This window comes from Eschrichtius robustus, chromosome 8, assembly GCF_028021215.1.
Source record: "Eschrichtius robustus isolate mEscRob2 chromosome 8, mEscRob2.pri, whole genome shotgun sequence".
Lineage (NCBI taxonomy): Eukaryota > Metazoa > Chordata > Mammalia > Artiodactyla > Eschrichtiidae > Eschrichtius > Eschrichtius robustus.
Genome location: NC_090831.1, coordinates 52804012 through 52825558, shown reverse-complemented (window position 1 = coordinate 52825558; position 21547 = coordinate 52804012). Strand labels below are relative to the sequence as shown.

The 21547-nt window shown below is 42.1% G+C and overlaps 1 protein-coding gene across 3 annotated transcripts in view; it reads left to right on the top strand.

The window, feature by feature from the left end:
- Window positions 1-512: 512 nt before the first annotated feature.
- Window positions 513-21547, top strand: part of ELAPOR2 (endosome-lysosome associated apoptosis and autophagy regulator family member 2) — a 290466-nt gene continuing 269431 nt past the window's right edge. For all 3 annotated transcript variants that reach the window (XR_011074820.1, XM_068550469.1, XM_068550467.1), the window contains exon 1: window positions 513-876. Coding sequence is in view for 2 of the 3 variants with exons in the window: in XM_068550469.1 (XP_068406570.1) it covers window positions 688-876 (189 nt within the window). In the remaining variant the exon portion in view is untranslated. The remainder of the gene's footprint in view (window positions 877-21547) is intronic.

The following is a 21547-nucleotide window of genomic DNA, read 5'->3' as shown; positions in this document are numbered from 1 at the left end:
TGTAATTATTTTCATAAAATAGGTGAGAAAACGGAGTCACAAACTGCATCTAATTTCATTCCCCCTTTCTTCCCCGCCATTTCACGCAAATCCTAATCACCCCGAAATTCGGCCTGACGTCAGCTAGCTTGGATCCTTACGAAGGGAAGCTCCTGGGGCGCATCCGTGTGTGTTTGTGTGTGACGCGGGAAGTAGGAAGATTTTAAACACCCGCCGCCGGAAAACAATGTCCTGATGTCCTGGATTTTACTCTGGCTTCCCCCCCTCCCCCGGAGCGCCCCTCCTGGTGGGCCAAGGGGACTGGGGACGGGAGACACCACGAGGGCACCCCGGCCTCTCTCGCGTAATGAGGCTCCCCCCCGCCCGGGGGCCGCTCAGCCCCGCAGGAGCCGCCGGGCAGGGCCGCAGCCCCGCCCGCGCCACCTGCTCCGGGGCTCCCGCATCCCCGCCCCGCGTCCCGCCCCCGCGCCGCGCCCGCGCCCCGCGGTCCCTCCCTCCGGCGTGACGGGAGCACGGGCGCCGGCCGCCCGGGCCGCGAGCGCAGCGGAGCTGACAGCGGACAGACGGGCACGGGGCGAGCGAGTGGCGAGCCGAGCGCGCAGCCCTCGCGGCCCGGGAGCCGGAGCGCGCCCCACCCGGGGAGGCTGCCTTCTTGCCGGCCGGCGGGCCGACCACAGCGGGACGGAGATGCTGCTCCTCCGCCCGGGGCCGACGCGGGGGAGGGGCCGGGAGCGGCCGGCCGGGGCTCCCCGCTGCGGGCTCTCGCCTCCCTGGAGCCCCGCCTGGATCTGCTGTTGGGCGCTCGCCGGCTGTCAAGCGGCCTGGGCTGGGGACCTGCCCTCCTCCTCCGGCCGCCCGCTTCCTCCTTGCCTGGAGGTGAGCCGCACCTGGTCTTTTACCTGGAGTTTGAGGGGGAGGGGAGAGAAGGGCGCGGGAGATGTGGGGTGAGGGTCGTGCCCGTTTGCTGCTCTCTGCCCCTTTCCTTCCTTGGAGGACCGTGCTTTTCGTTTGTTTCCAGGGATGAAGTTGCCCGACCCGGGAAGCTGGCCGAGAGAGGGTGTGTGGCGCTTTGCTGGCTTTCGGGGGATGCTTTTCGCGCTCCTGTGTTTTGAGGGCTCTGAAGGACTTTGCGGCGCCGTCTTGGAGTGCCGGGCTTGAGGACCTGGGGCCAAGGGAGAGCTTTCCGCAAGGGCAGGGGACTGGGGAAGCTTCGCCAGTGGGATTTGGAGACCCCTCACTTCACAGCTTTTCCAGAGAGCCAGATACGGCCGCCGAGGGCGTCCCGCTCCCCCTCCCCCTCCCCGTCCCCCTCCCTCCACTCCCCCTCCCCCTCCCCGTCCCCCTCCCTCCACTCCCCAGTGTGTACAAGCCCCTTCCTCCTTTTCCACTGCTCTCAGCCTCCAGATAAGGCCCTGGGGACTTGCTAAGCCAGTGTGTGGTGTCACTTGGCATCCTTCTGGCAAAACGTGGTTGTGAATTAGGAAGACAAAAAGTGTGTATTTAGGGAAGAGGTGGGTTGGTGATCTAGGAAATTAGAAAAGACAAAGTGAATATGCTCCTTTTGGGAGATGTTCATCACCTGGCTGAAGCATTGCTACTGTGTATTTTAAAGTTTGAGATTATTGTTGATATATAGCCAAGAAAGATAAATTATAGGTGATGTGATTTTTTCTTTTTCCTGCTTTTAGGGGAACTGGACTTAACAATGCCAAAAATTTACAAAGGGTGTCATTGGTACTTGTATTGGGTGTTTATCTTTCCCTTTAGTGTTCCAGAAAGTGCATCCTCTTAATGAAAATCAATGAGGGGAAGGAAGCAGCATTTCTGACCTACTTTGAGTGATTATGTTGGGGAGGATATGAGGAGTGGTTATGGTTTTTAGGGAGATTGCTAAGAATCAGGGTGATGGGTCATTTTAATTTAACAGAGCAAAAATGGGTTAGCTAATAGCCCCTCTGGGAAACAAGACCAGACCTTGTTCCTGGATCAGACCTTGTTCCTTGTTCCAAGACCAGACCTTGTTCCTTGTTCCTTTGTGTCACTTTTGAATTTTACCCAGGCTTGAATTATAGAATATCTGCGTTCTAGACATCGTCCATCATCCATGGATTTCACCTTCCTCTTCCATAGTCTCAGTCCCAGGACACACTGAAATGAAAGAGAATCAGATCAAACGCATGTGTGCGAGCACACAGTAGTGTTATAAAATCAGGAAATCAGGGCAAGAACTCAGTGAACAGCTGTGTTTAATTCCAGAGTTTATTAGTATAATTAGTTGTTTAATCTGTATTCTCCTATCACCTGGGAATAGTCCATTCTTCCACAGAAAGCTGCTTCTTGGGCCTCTTCAGACTGAATAGTAACTGGACGAACTTAAAACCTTGCCTCCAGCCCCCAGTCCCAATATGCAAAACCTATTTTTTTTTTTTTTTTTTCCTGAAGTGAAAAGTCTTAAGATTCTTGTAAAATTAATTCTTAGTATTGGAGACTCTACTTGAAACAGGTGAAAGTCAGGGCCAGTGGGGGTGATGCTTGGCCACTATAGCTAGACTGATCCTTTAGGGGAGCACATGTTCTACCCCTGTATACCCAGGCAGAATGGAGTTAAGAGTCTGCCACCTGAGACAAATCTTGAAACCAGAGGCAGGGAGATGACGGAAGGTTCAGGAAGGCTGTGTTCAATTAATTGTACTGACTTTGGAAACTGCATGCGGCTCAGTTCCTTGAGGTTTCAATTTTGAATTTATGGAAATAAATAAAATATATGGCAGGATGCTCCAGAGCCTGCCTGTGGCTAGTTGTATTTTTAGAAATGTGATGCACAGATCCAGTTATATTCTTCTTTACGACCGACCGACAGTTGGAAGATGATGGAGAGTTAGAGTTTCCTTTGGACGTAGGAGGGGCCAAGGGCCTGAATCTGCTTCTCGGCATCCGGTCTAACCCACTGAGCTAATCAACAGAGTTGATCATTGTTTCTCTCTGTTTTTAAGAGGAATGTGAGAAGGGCAGGTGTTTTTTCAGGTGTTGAGGGTAAGGGTCTGCTTCTGCTTACCGGTAGGGAGGGTCCTTCCTCTGAGATACAGCTATGGAAATGTGGGCCAAACTCCTGTGAACAAGGACATAGTTAAAGTAACTCTCTGGTGCCCGCTCCTGCCAGTTTATCCCTTTCCCCTCTTTGGTAACAGAAAAGGACATGAATGCGCCGCGGAAGGGATGGCAGCACGTGGTGGGGAGGACGGTGAAAGCCGCGAAAGTGAGGGTTCTGAGGCTGGAAACTAAAGCCAACTCTTAATAACAGGAGAGGATGTTGAAGGGAAAATCCGCAGGTAATTCTAAGCCTTATTGCTGCCAGTAGTTTCAGTCTCGTCCTCATTTATCAGTATTTTTAAAAAAGTAATCCCGTTTAACTAAGTTACAGGGGCTCTCATTTTCCTTGCCTGGTTTTGGCGGAAAGCAGGAAAACGGGAAGGACCAGAAGCAGAGAAAATTGGCCTGGGAGGAATCTAGTTATGATTGCCTGAGTCCAGAAAAGAGGCCCTTCCAAAAGACAGATGGGATGTGGGTAAAGTTTCACTTAGATTCTTTGCATAGGATTGGACTCTGGGGTGAAACTCAAATACAGTACAGCTTCCTTTGTCAAAGTCATTGGATTATGGAGCCGAAAAGGGGAGAAAAATGATTACTTCGGAATGCTCAGCTGGGGATCCCGTCAGCAGGGTGGACATACAAGGACAAACCGGAAGGGGAGACAGCAATAAAAGTACAGTCAATGTGTCAGCAGTTGAAGGACAACAATAGGATGTGACTTTGATAAATGGTGTTTAAACAAAAAAAAAAAAAAAAAAAAGAGGACTGGATATCATAAAGTACAGAATTAATTTTCTTCAAACTGTTTATGGGGGAACTTATAAAGGATAAATATCCTCTGGGTTTCTGGGTATCTGCTTTTCACTTGTAAAATGATAGTAGTAAAAAGGGACCTGCCTATCTCTATTGTGAGGATAAGATGGGATGAAGTTAAAGGAAAATAAATTACACACACATATATGTGTATGTGTGTATACACACACACACACACACACACGCACGCACACGCACACACACACACACACACACACACATATATATATATGAGGTTTGATGATTGCTAGATTAGTAGACCTAGATCCTGATGTTTCAGGAAGGGTCTACAATGAGACTTCAGAGGTTCAGAGGATAGGCTTATCCAAGAGTTGAATGCAATGGAATGTTTGACTCATTGAAGAAGAGGACTTAATGGGGCTGTCAGAGGGAAAAAAACATAAAAGCCAACATATGATTCAGAGCTGGAGTAAGGTATTAGAAGATAGACTGCGTGAGAGAAAAGTGCATGAAAAGAACAGAACTAAGTGGATTATGTATGCATTATTTAAATTTGGAAAATTAAATCACAAACTAGCTTGATTCTTAGTTCACTTCTCTACAGTCCTACGTAATGTGATTCTATTGGTCTCTCTGAATCTTGATTCAGTGATGACTTTTTTTGCCAACAGTTTTTATTCCACAGTTACTGAGCTTAAACTATGTGCCAGGTGAAATGGCAGCTGATGTGAAATTACAAATTAAAAAAATAAAATTTAATTGGCTAAGGATGAGCCAGATATGTAAACTAACATTTGCAGTGAAGTGATTAGGTGCTATGAGAGAAAAAGGGGGCCGTAAGACTAGTGGGGAGAATCAGAAACGGCCCCGTAGAGGAAGTGAGTGAGCCTGGAACGATGGGTAGGAATTTGCCAAGCAAGCAAGGCTCAGATGTGAGGTTGGGCTGGTTTGGGGGAAAGATACTTCTGACGTAGAGCATAGATTGAAAATGGCAGAAGCACAGAACAGTTGTGCTGTAACTAGTTATATAACTGGATTGCTGCATGCTACGAGGAGCTTAATGAGATAGGAGGCTGAGAGGCAGGCGGAAGCCTGATCATAGGGGACCTTCTGTCATGCTAAGAAGCTGGTCTTCATTTGGTAGGTGATAGGGCGCAATAGAAGGATTTAAAAATCAGGAGTAATGCAGTATACTTTAGTTCGGCAACAGTATGGAGGTCACATGAGAGGGGTGGGAAATAGAAAGAGGTGAGACCTGCTGGGAGCAATTGTAAGAGTACAGGTAAAGGATGGCAGAACCTCAGTTGATGAGTAGCAGTGAGAATGGAAAAGAGGGATGATGTTAGAAGATAGAATTGACAGTGGGTGGATGTGGAGGGTGAGGGAATGGAAGGTTCTGCCTTGTCTAGAGGATGGTACCTGCACCCTCTATGAGGAGGCACGTGAGGAAGATGAGATAAGGGTCTTGCTTCTGGAGAGCTGACCTTTAGAGAGTTCAGTAGGCAGTTAGGTAGCAGGTCCAGTGGCTCAGGGCCACGGTCTGGGCCGGTGTGGAGATACAGGAATCACTTGAATGAAAGGCAAGGTTGACACTGCTGGATTGGATGGGATCATCCAGGGAGTGAGAACAAAGGATGAAAGATAGAACTTGGGTTTTACCACCATTAAATGGGGCGGGAACCAAGCAGCCCACAGAGGTGACGTGTAAGGAATGGCAAGCTTCAGGGAAATGCAACAGTGTAGTTATGGGGAAAGGGAGAAACGCCTTTGACGAAGGAAAGGGGTTGGTTGTGGTGTCAGTGGTCCAAAGAAATTCGAATAAGATGAGACCTGAGAAGAGAAGATTGAATTTGACAGCTCCCTGGTGCTTAATGCCCCAGTGGTTCCTGTGGAGTTGTTGGGGTGGTATTAACTGGGGGGTGAGGCAGTAGTGATAGAGTAGATTTTATTATTATAGCCTTCTGAGATTTGGTAAGAATTTGGGTCTTCCGTGTCCACATACGTCAGTAGACTTGTAAATGGTCATATCTTCTGTTTTAGACTTTGATGGGCATAGCTGAGAAATAATCTTTAGCCTTTCTGCAGGAAGTCTCTGAAGGTCATGGGCTGTGGGTTAAGGGGTTAGAGAGTCTAAAGCCACACTGTTGCTGAAGAAGTTAGGACTTGGCCTCTGTTTTCAAGCCGTTAACATAATTAATCTTGCCTGTTATGCTTGTGAAGGTGAATTTTCCATTTCAAGCTCTTATGCTCAGAACCATTTCTCATGTTTTAGGCAAATGTGAGCAAGTATTCACACCATCAATATTTACAATATAAAACCGAGAGTTGACAGATCTGTGAAGTGTCATATTTTAGCGCAAGGGATGGAAATAGCAGAGCATAGTATAGAGTGGCACGTATTCCTATTAGAGTGTGTGCCTCAGCAGTGCCTTGAATCTTAGAATAATTCTTGCTTGTCAGAAAACACCAGTTAAATTTTGCTGGCCTTTCCCTTCCCGCTGAAGAAACCGTGGTTAATTCTTGTCCCTTTTTGCCTTTCTTAATTGAAGTTATAGGTAATATTTCTACATTAAACACATATTTAGTATGTACTCATGTACCAGGTGCTAGCAGTAAAATGTTGAATAAAATGTGTGGTCCTTCCCCATACTGAGCTGTATAATCTCATGTGGGCAGACTCAAAACAACACCACCTATCAGGTAATTCCATCTGTTATAAGTTCTGTGATGGGAGCTGTGTGCAGTCGGCATGTGTAGCCTTTTTAGTCTGGTTGGGGTGGGAGGGTTTCCCAAGGAAAAGATGTTGAAACTAAGACCCAAAGCATGAGTAGGCGGTTGTGTGTGGCGGTTTTAGAATGCCTCATCCGGAGGAAGCCTTTTGGCCTGGGTCAGTTCCTCTAAGCTCCTCTAAGCTTTCCTGGAGTACTACAGCCAGATGTTCTCTTCCCTTCCCTGGATCCCAGTCCCGGCCCATTGTTGGCTCTTGGGCATCCATACACTGTCCTGCAAAGGCTTTCCACATGCAGGCCCGCCCTGTACGGCTGGGTGAGTGGTGCCCACCTGTGGGGTCACGTCAGAGCTGGAATCCAGCCAGTGTTCCCGGTGCCCAGCCAGCTGCCTTGGCACAGGTCTGCATCCATCCAGAGGAAGGAGGACCTTTTTCGAAGTCATATGCCCAGAGGGGGTGCCATTTTCTAAGTCACTCAGAGGTGCCATATGCCTTACCAGAGGCTCTGAACACCTGGCCCTCACCCCACCCAACACATAATAGACTCATTAGGGTAGGAATTTCATCCTATTCAGCAAGTGGTGATTAACTGTCTTTTTTGTTTAAGGCATTTTGGGGGTTTTAAAAATGAGTAAGGTGCAGGTCCTCTTCTCTGGGAGCACGAATCACTGCCTTGAAAATATCATAGAGTGAGTGGCTTCCACTTTTTTCAACTATAGAAAGGAATTGATCTTTATAATGCATTTAATCCTGATTGACAACTTCTCTTTTATTTATTTTTTTTAACATCTTTATTGGAGTATAATTGCCTTACAATGGTGTGTTAGTTTCCGCTTTATAACAAAGTGAATCAGCTATACATATGCATATATCCCCATACCTGACACCTTCTCTTAATTGTACCAGATTTAAGACTCTGAAACAAAAGCCCAGTGATCAGAATATATTGAAGTTTATTCTCAAGTCAATTTATGGCTCTGGAGTTCAGGATACTATTTAACTTATTCAAAACTTCACTTTTATGAGGTTCTTTTCCCTTAGTCAGTGGTTCTCAAAGTGTGATCCTAAGACCAGGACTGTCAACATTCCCCAGGCACTTGTTAGAAATGCAAGTTCTTAGGCCCTGTACGCACGCTCCTGAATCAGAAACTCTGGGATTGAGGCCCAGCAATCTGTCACAGTCAGCTCTCCAGGGGATTACAAGGTGTGCTGAAGTTGGAGACCACTGCCCTAGGTATAAAGTGAGGGAGTGAGGGATACAGTTTAGTTGTCTGAAACCCAGGGACCTGTTTTATTGCTAAAATTCCTGCAACTGTAACCTTTGCTGACTTCCTCCTTCTGCAGGGCATGTTAGAAACTCCTAAAATAATCCCATCAAATGGAGCTTGAGCTCCTCCCCGCCACCATGAAGCACATCAGCAAGCGCTACTCAACTATCTTCCATACACCAGGTACGAGGCAAGATGCTGGTGATAACACAGGATGCAGAGGATATGGTCACCCCTCTCTAGGAGCTTACAGCCTGAGAAAAGAAGCGAACGTGGAAATGATTAAGTACCTCTCTCTGAGACAGACATTAGAATAGAAAGCATGGTAATATTAAGAGGGTATGGCTAACCTTCTTGGTAAATGTTTTCCAGTGTTTGTTACTTATGGGGGAGGACTGTTGTTTACGTTTTGTTCCAACTGCAAAGCATCTCCTTGTTATAGTAGAAGTAGTCTTGAAGGTAACTGAAGAACTTATTCCAATCTGAGCCCTGTGTGGCCTTGAGCAAATGAACCTCTTTGAGTCTTTCTGCATCTGCAGATGGAGATGGTAACTTCTGCCTTACCCCCATTAGAGTTGCTGTGAGGGTCAAGCTAATGTATTTGAAGATGCTTTGTAAATTTTAATGCAATGCCTTACATTATTATTCTTGTGTAAGCTAAGAACACTGTTTCTAAGGGGATGGATTGAGGTGTGAGAGGACTGGGATGTGGGTAGGAAAATTTATTTACTGGCAAAAGCATTTTATAGGCGTATTTTTTCTAACGATGGAAGTTGTGCATTGTGAAGAGTTTAGAGGAGCAAAGGTATAAAAAAAGAAATGTCAGTTCTAATTCTTCCACTAAAGGATATCTTGCATTTAATGTTTCAGCACATTTCCTACCTATATATTTTTTCCTTTCTAAAAACCATGAGTGAGTGCATATTTTATGGAGAAGTTGTATCTTTTCCTCTTATTGTAAGCATTTCCCAATGACATTAATGTTTCTTTATAAGTATTTTGGTAATATTTATAAAATATTGTAATACGCGATATATTGCAAAATATAGCATCATTTGAATATCTGCCATTGTTTACTTATGAGCCATTCACTTCAGCCTTTCACTGAAAATGCTCTTTTGGGTCAGCAGTGACCCCCTCTTTGCTAAGTCCAGCTGTCATTCCTCACCTTTCCCTGCCTTATGAGAACACCGGACCCAGCTGACTGTTCCGTCACTGCTGAAACGTTTACTTGGCTTCAAGCACACCATGCTCTCCTGGTTTTTCTCTTGCTCCACTGTGATCCTTCTGTCTTTGCCGGTTCCGCCTCGTCTCCCTGACTTCTTTACATGGAGGATTCCCCGCCTCAATCCTTAACTGTCCTATCTTTTCTGTCACCCTGACTTCTCACACTTTTGGTGATGTCATCCAGTCTCTTGGTTTTAAATACCATCTGCATATGGACCACTCTCAAATTTACATCTCCTGCGTGGACCATCCCGTGGCTTCCTGACAAGCACAGCCTCGACGACTCCGCCTGGATAAGTACCTCAAACCTGTCACGTCCAAAACCAGGGTCCTGCCACTGCCCCAAGCCGACTCCAGTGTGGTCTTCCCCATTTCCTTGAATGCCAAGTCCTGCCTTCCAGTAACTCAGGTCTCAAACTCTGGGCTCTCCCTGACTTCTTTTTCTCCCATGTCTTATATCCAGTCTAGTAGCAAACTCTCTTGTCTCTGCCTTCAAAATAGCCAGAGTCAGAACTTCTCACCCCTTGGCCTGTACCTTCTGGGCCACAGCACCATAGTATCTTGCCTGGATTATGGCTATAACTTTCCATCTTGATCTCCAGTTAGAGCTCAGCAGAGCAGTCAAGAGGTCACATTAAACATAAGTCAAAAGCTGTTATCTTTTGCCCAGAGCTCTTCTAAGGCCTCGTTCAGAACCGAAGCTCTGATGGTGGCTTGCAGGCCCAACATGATCTGGCCTCCTTTAAGCCTCTTATGTCATCTTACTACTCCCCCCATTCTTCACTTTTCTTCAGCCTCCCCTGTCTCCTTGCTCTTTCCAGAACGTGTTATGGAAGCTCTTTCTCAGGGTTTCTGCCCTGGTTCTTTCGTCTGCCTGCAGCTCTCTTCTCAGGTATCTGCTTGCCTTTCTGCCTCATGTCCTTAAGGTTTCTACTCAGTTGTCATCTTTTCATAAGACGGCCACCTACTGGAAATTGCAGCCTCTTCCTGTCTATCCCCGTTTCATGCTTTTGTTTTTCTCCGTAGTAGTTTTCAGCATCCATCATAATATACATTTAAATTATTTATTGATAGTTTTTAGGAGCCCACTCTCAGCAAAGATCCATAAAGACAAGGCAATCCCTCCCTCCCTCCCTCCCTCCTTTCCTTCCTTCCTTCCTTCCTTCCTTCCTTCCTTCCTTCCTTCCTTCCTTCCATACTCCCTTCCCCTCTCCCTTCTTCCCTTCCTGTTTCTTTTTTTAAATAAGCTACTGTATCCCTACCACCTCAAACAGTGCCTGGCACTGTGTTGAATGAATGAGTAAATTTAATTTTGGGCACTTGGATTGTTTTTAATTCTTTGTAGTATAAAAAGGTCGTCATAAGCAACAACACAGAATGTTGTCTGAATTTCTGATTATTGAAGATAAAATTGAAGCAGAAATCTTAGGTTGAAAAATATGAGCTATACCCTAGCCAACAGTGAAAAGTGTTATTTATTTATTTTAAAAATTTATTTATTTACTTATTTTTTAATTGAAGTATATAGTTGATTTACAGTTTTGTTATATATATGTTTTTTTGTATATGTACATATGTATGTATTTTATTTTTGTGTGTGAAAAAATATGAAAAAATATTTTTTTCAGATTCTCTTCCCTTATAGATTATTACAAAATATTGAGTATAGTTCCCTGTGCTATACAGTAGGTCCTCGTTGGTTATCTATTTTTTATATAGTAGTATGCATATGTTAATCCCAAGCTCCTAATTTATCCTTCCCCCCTTTCCCATTTGGTAACCATAAGTTTGTTTTCTATGTCTGTGAAAACCTGTTATTTATTAATATTAATTTGATGGTGGAAAATGCTATCTCACTGGTGTAATTTACATTTCTTTAATCACTGCTGAGGGTCAGTATTTTTTATGTGACTTAGCTTTTTGTATTTCACTTTCTGTGGAATTTCTGTTTAGGTGTTTTCACTTACATATAATATATATGATATATGAAGTCTTTCATGTGATTGGCAAAGAAAAATCCTGAAGCAACTGCAAAGTGATCAAGAATTCTCGGGCTTGGGTTGAGTCTTTGTTCTAAGAGTGTGCTTTTGAAATTTCAAGACAGCCCTACTTCATTCTGTTACTTCTTTTTCAGTGGCCATTCATATGTTAATTTGTTCCTGTGGCATTTAATGAGTTCAGGTCATGTATTTCTCTCATAGGTAAACTAATAATACGGAAGTCTATGATTATAGTAGAGATGGGTTAAGTGCAGTGGTGGAGTTATGGACAGAGTTTTATAGAAGCACAGAGAGGAGGGACTGCATCACACTAAGAAGCCCTGGTCTCAGAGAAGGAGCTGTTTGAGCTGAGTTTGGAAAGATTTCTAGAAGTGCTTTATAGGATGCACAGAGGCCAGCCTATCTCGGTCAAAGAAAACTGATTGTATGACTGCACAGAGGAATTAAATCATATGACCATTTCACGGACTAGAGTGAAGGCACTTGGGTGACAATGGCAAGAGATGACTGGATTATGAGGAAGGTAGAGACTGAGGGTTTTGTGAGAAAAGCTTTGGGGAACCACTGACATTAGATTAGACAGATTATTCTGTTTGCGAGTGGAGGGATATAAAAGGGGAGTAATACTGGAGACAGGAAGATCAGTTAGGGGATGTTGCCTCTCTCCTGGGGAAGAAAGAAATGTCAGAGCTAAGCAAATGACAGAATGGGGGGTAGGTTAGGTGATGGATTTGACAGCTGAGTGATAAATTTCAGTCTACCGACTTTTACGGTTTTTGCCTTGGGCCACTTGGTAGACGCTCTGCCTTTCACTGAGACTGAAAATTTAGGAAGTGAATGAGGCTGCTGGAAGAAAGAGGATGAGTTCATTATTGGCATCCTGAGTTTAAAGTGCTCTCCCAGAGACAGTTGGATGTTCGGAAGTGTAACCAAGAGGTGACTTGGGAGCCAGGGGCACATAAGAGGTAGTTGAAGCCAGTGGTGTTGATGGGGTCACCTAGGCTGTGAGCACCATGTGTTGAGGAGAGGGCTCAGGGAAACACCAGCATTTAAGAGGCAAGCAGAGCAAGAAGCGATTGAGAATGAGACGGAAAAGGCACGACCAGGAGAGAATGATAGCACAGAAACTGGCTGAGGGTCGAAGGGACAGGTGACCAGTAAATCTGCAGTGTGATACAGACACGTGATTCTTGATGTTCGGTTAGGCATTAGAAATATCATATCCTTGTGGACAAGATGCAGAAGTATGTGCTGAATGATGGTATAACTAGGCAGAGTCTTGGATATTTGAACAAATGTACCCTGAGGTTATTAATTTAAGGACTTGGTGCTAAGCTGAAGGAAGTTTTCCAATGTAATACCTTTGGTCTTAGTATCTAGTCTCTGTCCTGTTACTGTTCTGCTTTTACTATTGAATCAGTAGTTTGGTTTTGAGAAGGCTTAACCAAATTTTGTAAAGTCAGAAAGCTGGGAAAGATGCCTAATGAGTTGGAAAGCAGAACTGGAATTCAAATGATTGCAAAAGGCTAGAATAATGGGCAAACATAATTGTTCAAAATGTAGACTGTCCTTTTTGGTTCTGAAATTTAGATGTTCAAGCATAAGGTGAGGAATTCTTGCTAAAAAGTAATTTTGAAGCCACAGATGTCATGTAGCTGCTAAAAGCAATGATGGGCTGGTGGGAGGGTTCCTAGTTTCTATTAATGTGAGCAGAGTGCTTGGCTCATAGAAAGTGGACATTTAACAGGTCAGTAATACAACTTAGGTGCAATATTTGAAGAGGGACATTGAAATAGGGAGATGTTGGTTTAAGGTGTGAATTAGGAAGATGAACTATTTGGAGAGTATCTCCAAATACTTGAGGACTGATCAAAGGAACTGAGGCTGTTTAGCTTGAAGAAGACTTAAGGGGACCGTAATAGTGAGCTTCAAATCACAGTAAGTGCAGTCATGCTTAAGGGGCATTGGTATAATGCTCATTTAGAGGACAAGATTAGGGTTAGTGGGTAATGGATAGAAGAAAGCAGAATTTAGTTCATCCAAGAAGATGTTTTATATCTGTAGAGCCACGTGCTGCTGCTTTGAACTCTGAAAGTTGCAAGGTTCCTGTTTTGTTGGGACAGACTGCTGTCCTGGGTCACTGCTGTCCTGAGTTCTGGTTTACGGCACTGTGCCTATATTACTGTGGTAGATTTAAGGGGCAGTTCAATGAATGTATACACATTCCTACTGTAACAGGTGAGAAGATAAATCTTTCTCCTTGGTGATTTAATCTTAGGACACATTCTTTCTTAATCTGTCATCCTTAGCACTGTATTCTAAGACAGCTACGTTGTAAACATAAAGCAATGCCCTTTGACGTTTAACATTCTAAAATTGAGAACGGGAGGAATGGGCCATTTGAAATGTAAGTTTAGCACAGACTGCTCTATGATCATTCTTGGGCATATCAATAAAGCATACTAGGAGATAACTTGAGCCAAGATAATCAGTAGATGCTTAAGTAGGTCTGAGCTTGGTACCCTAGCAAGGGCTTCGCTAGCTAAAGAGCAGATAAATGCTAACATCACTTGCTCTAACATTTTTTTTATGGTTTCACTTTTCACATTTGACCTTTTTAAAATGAAAAGCAGTATATGTGCATTTTATTTACTTATTTTTTAAAATAAATTTATTTATTTTATTTATTTATTTTTGGCTGCGTTGGGTCTTCGTTGCCGTGTGCGGGCTTTCTCTAGTTCAGGAGGGCGGGGGCTTCTCTTCGTTGTGGTGCGCGGGCTTCTTATTGTGATGGCTTCTCTTGTTGCGGAGCATGGGCTCTAGGCACACGGGCTTCAGTAGTTGTAGCGCATGGGCTCAGTAGTTGTGGCTCGTGGGTTCTAGAGTGCAGGCTCAGTAGTTGTGGCGCAGGGGCTTAGTTGCTCCGTAGCATGTGGGATCTTGCCGGACCAGGGCTCGAACCTGTGTCCCCTGCATTGGCAGGCGGATTCTTAACCACTGCAGCACCAGCCCATATGTGCATTTTAGAAAAGTGAAGTAATAAAACCACCCTTAATTCCACCGAATAAGCACACCACTCTTAATATCTTAGTATTTGTAATAGGAATAGCATATAAAAAGAGCAATAGCCAGGTACAGTTTAACGGCATTTCATGTATTAACTCATGTACCCAATCCTTCAGACTCTGATGAGCTCAGTCCTAATACTTCCCGCATGGTTAAATTACTGTGAGCCCCGGCTAACCCCCGCAGTGTCCACACTCTTAACCATCTGGCTCTACTGCCTCTATCACATATATCAGATATCTTAGCATGTATTTCATTATGAATTTACATGTATGTTGACAAAATGGGACTATTCTGTACATACAGTTTGATAATCTTTTTTTTTTTTTTTTTTTTTTTGCATTTAACAATATGCTGTGAACTTATTCCCACATTTTAATTCATGTAGAATTTTATTCAGTGCTTGTTGTCAGGTAGACCTTGGACTTTATTTTCTGAATAGCCAGTTTTCCCAAATAGTATTCAAACAATCCATAATCCATCCTTTCTCCACTGATTTGTTTTCTATACCGTCTATCGTATGTGTGGGTGTTTGTGTGTGTATATATATATATATATATATATATATATATATATATATATATGCACACACACATATATTCTTTATAATCTATTTTATGTATAACATATGGCATATTATATAAACACACAAACATTTATTTGATATCTTTTGGGCTACTTTATATCTATTGATTTTTTTGTGCCAAGATTGCTCACAGAGTTTTATAATATGATTTTATACAATACTTTTGCTTTTCTTTCCAGGATTTCTCAGCTGTTCTCACTCCATTTAGTCTTCCAGTTCAACTTTAGAATAATTTTGAAAAATTAAAAAAAAATTCTCCCTGGAATTTTCTCTTGGATTCTGTTAAATCTCTTCATTTATTTGGGAAAAAATGTCATCTTTACAGTATTATTTTCATATTTGAAGGTAGAATCTGCTTCAGTGTTTGAAGCATTCTGTGTTTTTCACCAGCACAGTCTTTGTATACCTAACTATTTTTTTGTTACTGTTTTCTGTGGCAGTTTCCCCTACCATTTTACCTTTTGATTTTTCCCTGTGTTGAAAAGCCATTGTGTTTTGAAAATTAACTGCATACCTAGTCTCTTACAAAGCAGCCTTGTTAATTCTAGTATTTTGTCAGTTAATTATCTTCGATTTTCTTGATAACAAGTGCCATTTATTGAGCAATTAAATGTGTAAAACACTTTATATTAACAGTAATCCTGGGCTTCCCTGGTGGCGCAGTGGTTAAGAATCTGCCTGCCAATGTGGGGGACGTGGGTTCGAGCCCTGGTCCGGGAAGATCCTACATGCCGTGGAGCAACTGAGACCGTGTGCCACAACTACTGAGCCTGTGCTCTAGAGCCTGCGCGCCACAACTACCGAGCCCGCGTGCCACAACTACTGAAGCCTGCATGCCTAGACCCAGTGCTCCGCAGAAAGAGAAGCCACTGCAGTGAGATGCCCGCACAACGCAACAAAGAGTAGCCCCCGCTCGCCACAACCAGAGAAGGCCCACGTGCAGCAACGAAGACCCAACACAGCCAAAAAGAAATAAATAAAATAAATAAATTAAAAAAAGAAAAGAATCATCTTGCAAGACTAATTTAAAAAAAAACAAAACAAAAAAACCAGTAATCCTCACAGCAATCCATGCCTCTGCTTTTAGAGATGAGGAAACTGAAGGTGAAAGGCAATTAATAACTTGCAAAAGATGACAAAGCTCATGAGCCATGAGGCTGGGATGTATTTGTCTCCGGAGACCTCATTGAACCCCACAGAACCCCACTGCCTTCCACTCTGCCTACACAGAACTGGTACCTGTGCTTATGGCTCTCTACAGCTGCTTCCAAGAGGCTATGTACTGAATCTTATTAAAGTGCGCCAAGCAGCTATTTATAATTTTTCTCTCCTTTAGTCAATCATTTTCAGACTGTTTCTTTTTCTCAAGGTATTAATCCCCTTTTCCTGTGTTTCAGAAATCCACCGTCTCCTCCAGGGCAGATGTTAGTGTTGCACCTGTCTTCACCAGGGGCGCTTCCTGTTCCACTGAGTTTAACCCACACACAGCTGTGTGTGTGGCCATTAGTCCTCTCGCCTCTGGGATGAGGCATCTGTGCAGCGTCCCTAGACCAACTTCTGCTGTCAGGCACGTTTTCTTCCCATGCTGTGCTGATCAACTGAGGGGATCTCGTTCTGTCTGTACTAGATTCTTGATTAGGAGAATGTTTTTAGAATTTTAAAGTAACAGAGCTGTCTGTAGTTTTTCCACAGTAAGCAGCACATGACAGGCACTGAACCTAGGGCATGTTCAGCCTCTATCTTTATCCGTATGGTCCTGGGGATGAAATTGAGGGCGAGGGGTGTTAGTCTGATGACATCTTAAACTGGAGACCTGTAAAACTTCAAGAATAAAAGGCCAAACTCTGTTGTAAGAGCAGTATATACCAAAGACACTTGAGAATAAAAATTGATGGACTGTAGTTCTGTCATTTTACCACAACTGTTTTAATGTTTTCCTTTCCTTTTTTTTTTTGAATTTTATTTTCTGTATTTTTTTATCCAGCAGAATCTTACTAGTCATCCATTTTATACACATCAGTGTATATATGTCAATCCCAATCGCCCAATTCATCCCACCACCCCCACCCCACCCCTGCCACTTCTCCCCCTTGGTGTCCGTACGTTTGTTCTCTGCATCTGTGTCTCAACTTCTGCCCTGCAAACCGGTTCATCTGTACTATTTTTCTAGGTTCCACATATATGCATTAATATACGATATTTGTTTTTCTCTTTCTGACTTACTTCACTCTGTATGACAGTCTCTAGATCCATCCACATCTCAACAAATGACCCAATTTCATTCCTTTTTATGGCTGAGTAATATTCCATTGTATATATGTACCACATCTTTATCCATTCATCTGTTGATGGGCATTTAGGTTGCTTCCACGACCTGGCTATTGTAAGTAGTGCTGCAATGAACATTGGGGTGCATGCATCTTTTTGAATTAAGGTTTTCTCTGGGTATATGCCCAGTAGTGGGATTGCTGGATCATATGGTAATTCTATTTTTAGTTTTTTAAGGAATCTCCATACTGTTCTCCATAGTGGCTGTATCAATTTACATTCCCACCAACAGTGCAAGAGGGTTCCCTTTACTCCACACCCTCTCCAGCATTTGTTGTTTGTAGATTTTCTGATGATGCCCATTCTAACTGGTGTGAGGTGATACCTCATTGTAGTTTTGATTTGCATTTCTCTAATAATTAGTGATGTTGAGCAGCTTTTCATGTGCCTCTTGGCCATCTGTATGTCTTCTTTGGAGAAATGTCTATTTAGGTCTTCTGCCCATTTTTTGATTGGGTTGTTTGTTTTTTTTAAAATATTGAGCTACATGAGCTGTTTATATATTTTGGAGATTAATCCTTTGTCTGTTGACTCATTTGCAAATATTTTCTCCCATTCTGAGGGTTGTCTTTTCATCCTGTTTATAGTTTCCTTTGCTGTGCAAAAGTTTTTAAGTTTCACTAGGTCCCATTTGTTTATTTTGGTTTTCATTTCCATTACTCTAGGAGGTGGGTCAAAAAAGATCTTGCTGTGATTTATTTCAAAGAGTGTTCTTCCTATGTTTTCCTCTAAGAGTTTTATAGTGTCCAGTCTTAATTTAGGTCTTTAATCCATTTTGAGTTTATTCTTGTGTATGGTGTTAGGGAGTGTTTTAATTTCATTCTTTTACATGTAGCTGTCCAGTTTTCCCAGCACCATTTATTGAAGAGACTGTCTTTTCTCCATTGTATATCCTTGCCTCCTTTGTCATTGATTAGTTGACCATAGGTGCGTGGGTTTATCTCTGGGCTTTCTATCTTGTTCCATTGATCTATATTTCTCTTTTTGTGCCAGTACCACATTGTCTTGATTACTGTAGCTTTGTAGTATAGTCTGAAGTCAGGGAGTCTGATTGCTCCAGCTCTGCTTTTTTCCCTCAAGACTGCTTTGGCTCTCCGGGGTCTTCTGTGTCTCCATACAAATTTTAAGATTTTTTGTTCTAGTTCTGTAAGAAATGCCATTGGTAATTTGATAGGGATTGCATTGAATCTGTAGATTGCTTTGGGTAGTATAGTTATTTTCACAATATTGATTCTTCCAATCCAAGAACATGGTATATCTCTCCATCTGTTGGTATCATCTTTAATTTCTTTCATCAGTGTCTTACAGTTTTCTCCATACAGGTCTTTTGTCTCCCTAGTTAGGTTTATTCCTAGGTATTTTATTCTTTTTGTTGCAATGGTAAATGGGAGTGTTTCCTTAATTTCTCTTTCAGATTTTTCATCGTTAGTATACAGGAATGCAAGAGATGTCTGTGCATTAATTATGTATCCTGCAACTTTACCAAATTCATTGATTAGCTCTAGTAGTTTTCTGGTGGCATCTTTAGGATTCTCTGTGTATAGTATCCTGTCATCTGCAAATAGTGACAGTTTTACTTCTTCTTTTCCAATTTGTATTCCTTTTATTTCTTTTTCTTCTCTGATTGCCGTGGTTAGGACTTCCAAAACTATGTTGAATAATAGTGGCGAGAGTGGACATCCTTGTCTTGTTCCTGATCTTAGAGGAAATGCTTTCAGTTTTCCACCATTGAGAATGATGTTTGCTGTGGGTTTGTCATATATGGCCTTTATTATGTTGAGGTAGGTTCCTTGTATGCCCACTTTCTGGAGAGTTTTTTTTTATCATAAATGGGTGTTGAATTTTGTGAAAAACTTTTTCTGCATCTATTGAGATGATCATATGGTTTTTCTTCTTCAATTTGTTAATATGGTGTATCACATTGATTGATTTGCATATATTGAAGAATCCTTGCATCCCTGGGATAAATCCCATTTGATCATGGTATATGATCCTTTTAATGTGTTGTTGGATTCTGTTTGCTAGTATTTTGTTGAGGATGTTTGTATCTATATTCATCAGTGATATTGGTCTGTAATTTTCTTTTTTTGTAGTATCTTTGTCTGGTTTTGGTGTCAGGGTGATGATGGCCTCATAGAATGAGTTTGGGAGTGTTCCTTCCTCTGCAATTTTTTGGAAGAGTTTGAGAAGGATGGGTGTTAGCTCTTCTCTAAATGTTTGATAGAATTCACTTGTGAAGCCATCTGGTCCTAGACTTTCGTTTGTTGGAAGATTCTTAATCACAGTTTCAATTTCATTACTTGTGATTGGTCTGTTCATATTTTCTGTTTCTTCCTGGTTCAGTCTTGGAAGGTTATACCTTTCTAAGAATTTGTCCATTTCTTCCAGGTTGTCCATTTTATTGGCATAGAGTTGCTTGTAGTAGTCTCTTAGGATGCTTTGTGTTTCTGCAGTGTCTGTTGTAACTTCTCCTTTTCCATTTCTAATTCTATTGATTTATGTCCTCTCCCTCTTTTTCTTGATGAGTCTGGCTAATGGTTTATCAGTTTTGTTTATCTTCTCAAAGAACCAGCTTTTAGTTTTATTGATCTTTGCTATTGTTTTCTTTGTTTCTATTTCATTTATTTCTGCTCTGATTTTCTGATATCTTTCCTTCTGCTAACTTTGGGTTTTGTTTGTCCTTCTTTCTCTAGTTCCTTTAGGTGTAAGGTTAGATTGTTTATTTGAGATTTTTCTTGTTTCTTGAGGTAGGCTTGTATAGCTATAAACTTCCCTCTTAGAACTGCTTTTGCGGCATCCCATAGGTTTTGGATCATCGTGTTTTCATTGTCATTTGTCTCTAGGTATTTTTTGATTTCCTCTTTGATTTCTTCAGTGATCTCTTGGTTATTTGGTAACGTATTGTTTAGCCTCCATGTGTTCGTGTTTTTTACGTTTTTTTCCCTGTAATTAATTTCTAATCTCATAGCATTGTGGTCAGAAAAGATGCTTGATATAATTTCAGTTTTCTTAAATTTACTGAGGCTTGATTTGTGACCCAAGATGTGATTTATCCTGGAGAATGTTCTGTGCGCACTTGAGAAGAAAGGGTAATCTGCTGTTTTTGGATGGAATGTCCTATAAATATCAATTAAATCTATCTGCTCTGTTGTGTCATTTAAAACTTCTGTTTCCTTATTTATTTTCATTTTGGATGATCTGTCCATTGGTGTAAGTGAGGTGTTAAAGTCCCCCACTATTATTGTGTTACTGTCGATTTCCTCTTTTAGAGCTGTTAGCAGTTATGTATTGAGGTGCTCCTATGTTGGGTGCATATATGTTTATAATTGTTATATCTTCTTCTTGGATTGATCCCTTGATCATAATGTAATGTCCTTCCTTGCTCTTGTAACAATCTTTATTTTAAAGTGTATTTGATCTGATATGAGTATTGCTACTCCAGCTTTCTTTTGATTTCCATTTGCATGGAATATCTTTTTCCATCCCCTCACTTTCAGTCTGTATGTGTCCCTAGGTCTGAAGTGGGTCTCTTGTAGACAGCATATATATGGGTCTTGTTTTTGTATCCATTCAGCAAGCCTGTGTCTTTTGGTTGGAGCATTTAATCCATTTACATTTAAGGTAATTATCAGTATGTATGTTCCTATGACCATTTTCTTGATTGTTTTGGGTTTGTTTTTGTAGGTCCTTTTCTTCTGTTGTGTTTCTCACTTAGAGAAGTTCCTTTAGCATTTGCTGTAGAGGTGGTTTGGTGGTGCTGAATTCTCTTAGCTTTTGCTTGTCTGTAAAGCTTTTGATTTCTCCATTGAATCTGAGTGAGATCCTTGCCGGGTAGAGTAATCTTGGTTGTAGGTTCTTCCCTTTCATCACTGTAAGTATATCATGCCACTCCCTTCTGGCTTGTAGAGTTTCTGCTGAGAAATCAGCTGTTAACCTTATGGGAGTTCCCTTGTATGTTATTTGTCGTTTTTCCCCTGCTGTTTTCAATAATTTTTCTGTGTCTTTAATTTTTGCCAGTTTGATTATTATGTGTCTCAGCGTGTTTCTCCTTGGGTTTATCCTGTATGGGACTCTCCGTGCTTCCTGGACTTGGGTGGCTATTTCCTTTCCCATGTTAGGGAAGTTTTCGACTATAATCTCTTCAGATATTTTCTCGGGTCCTGTCTCTCTCTCTTCTCCTTCTGGGACCCCTATAATGCGAATGTTGTTGCGTTTAATATTGTCCCAGAGGTCTCTTAGGCTGTCTTCATTTCCTTTCATTCTTTTTTCTTTATTCTGTTCCGCAGCAGTGAATTCCACCTTTCTGTCTTCCAGGTCACTTGTCCATTCTTCTGCCTCAGTTGTTCTGCTATTGATTCCTTCTAGTGTACTTCTCATTTCAGTTATTGTATTGTTCATCTCTGTTTGTTTGTTCTTTAATTCTTCTAGGTCTTTGTTAAACATTTCTTGCATCTTCTTGATCTTTGCCTCCATTCTTTTT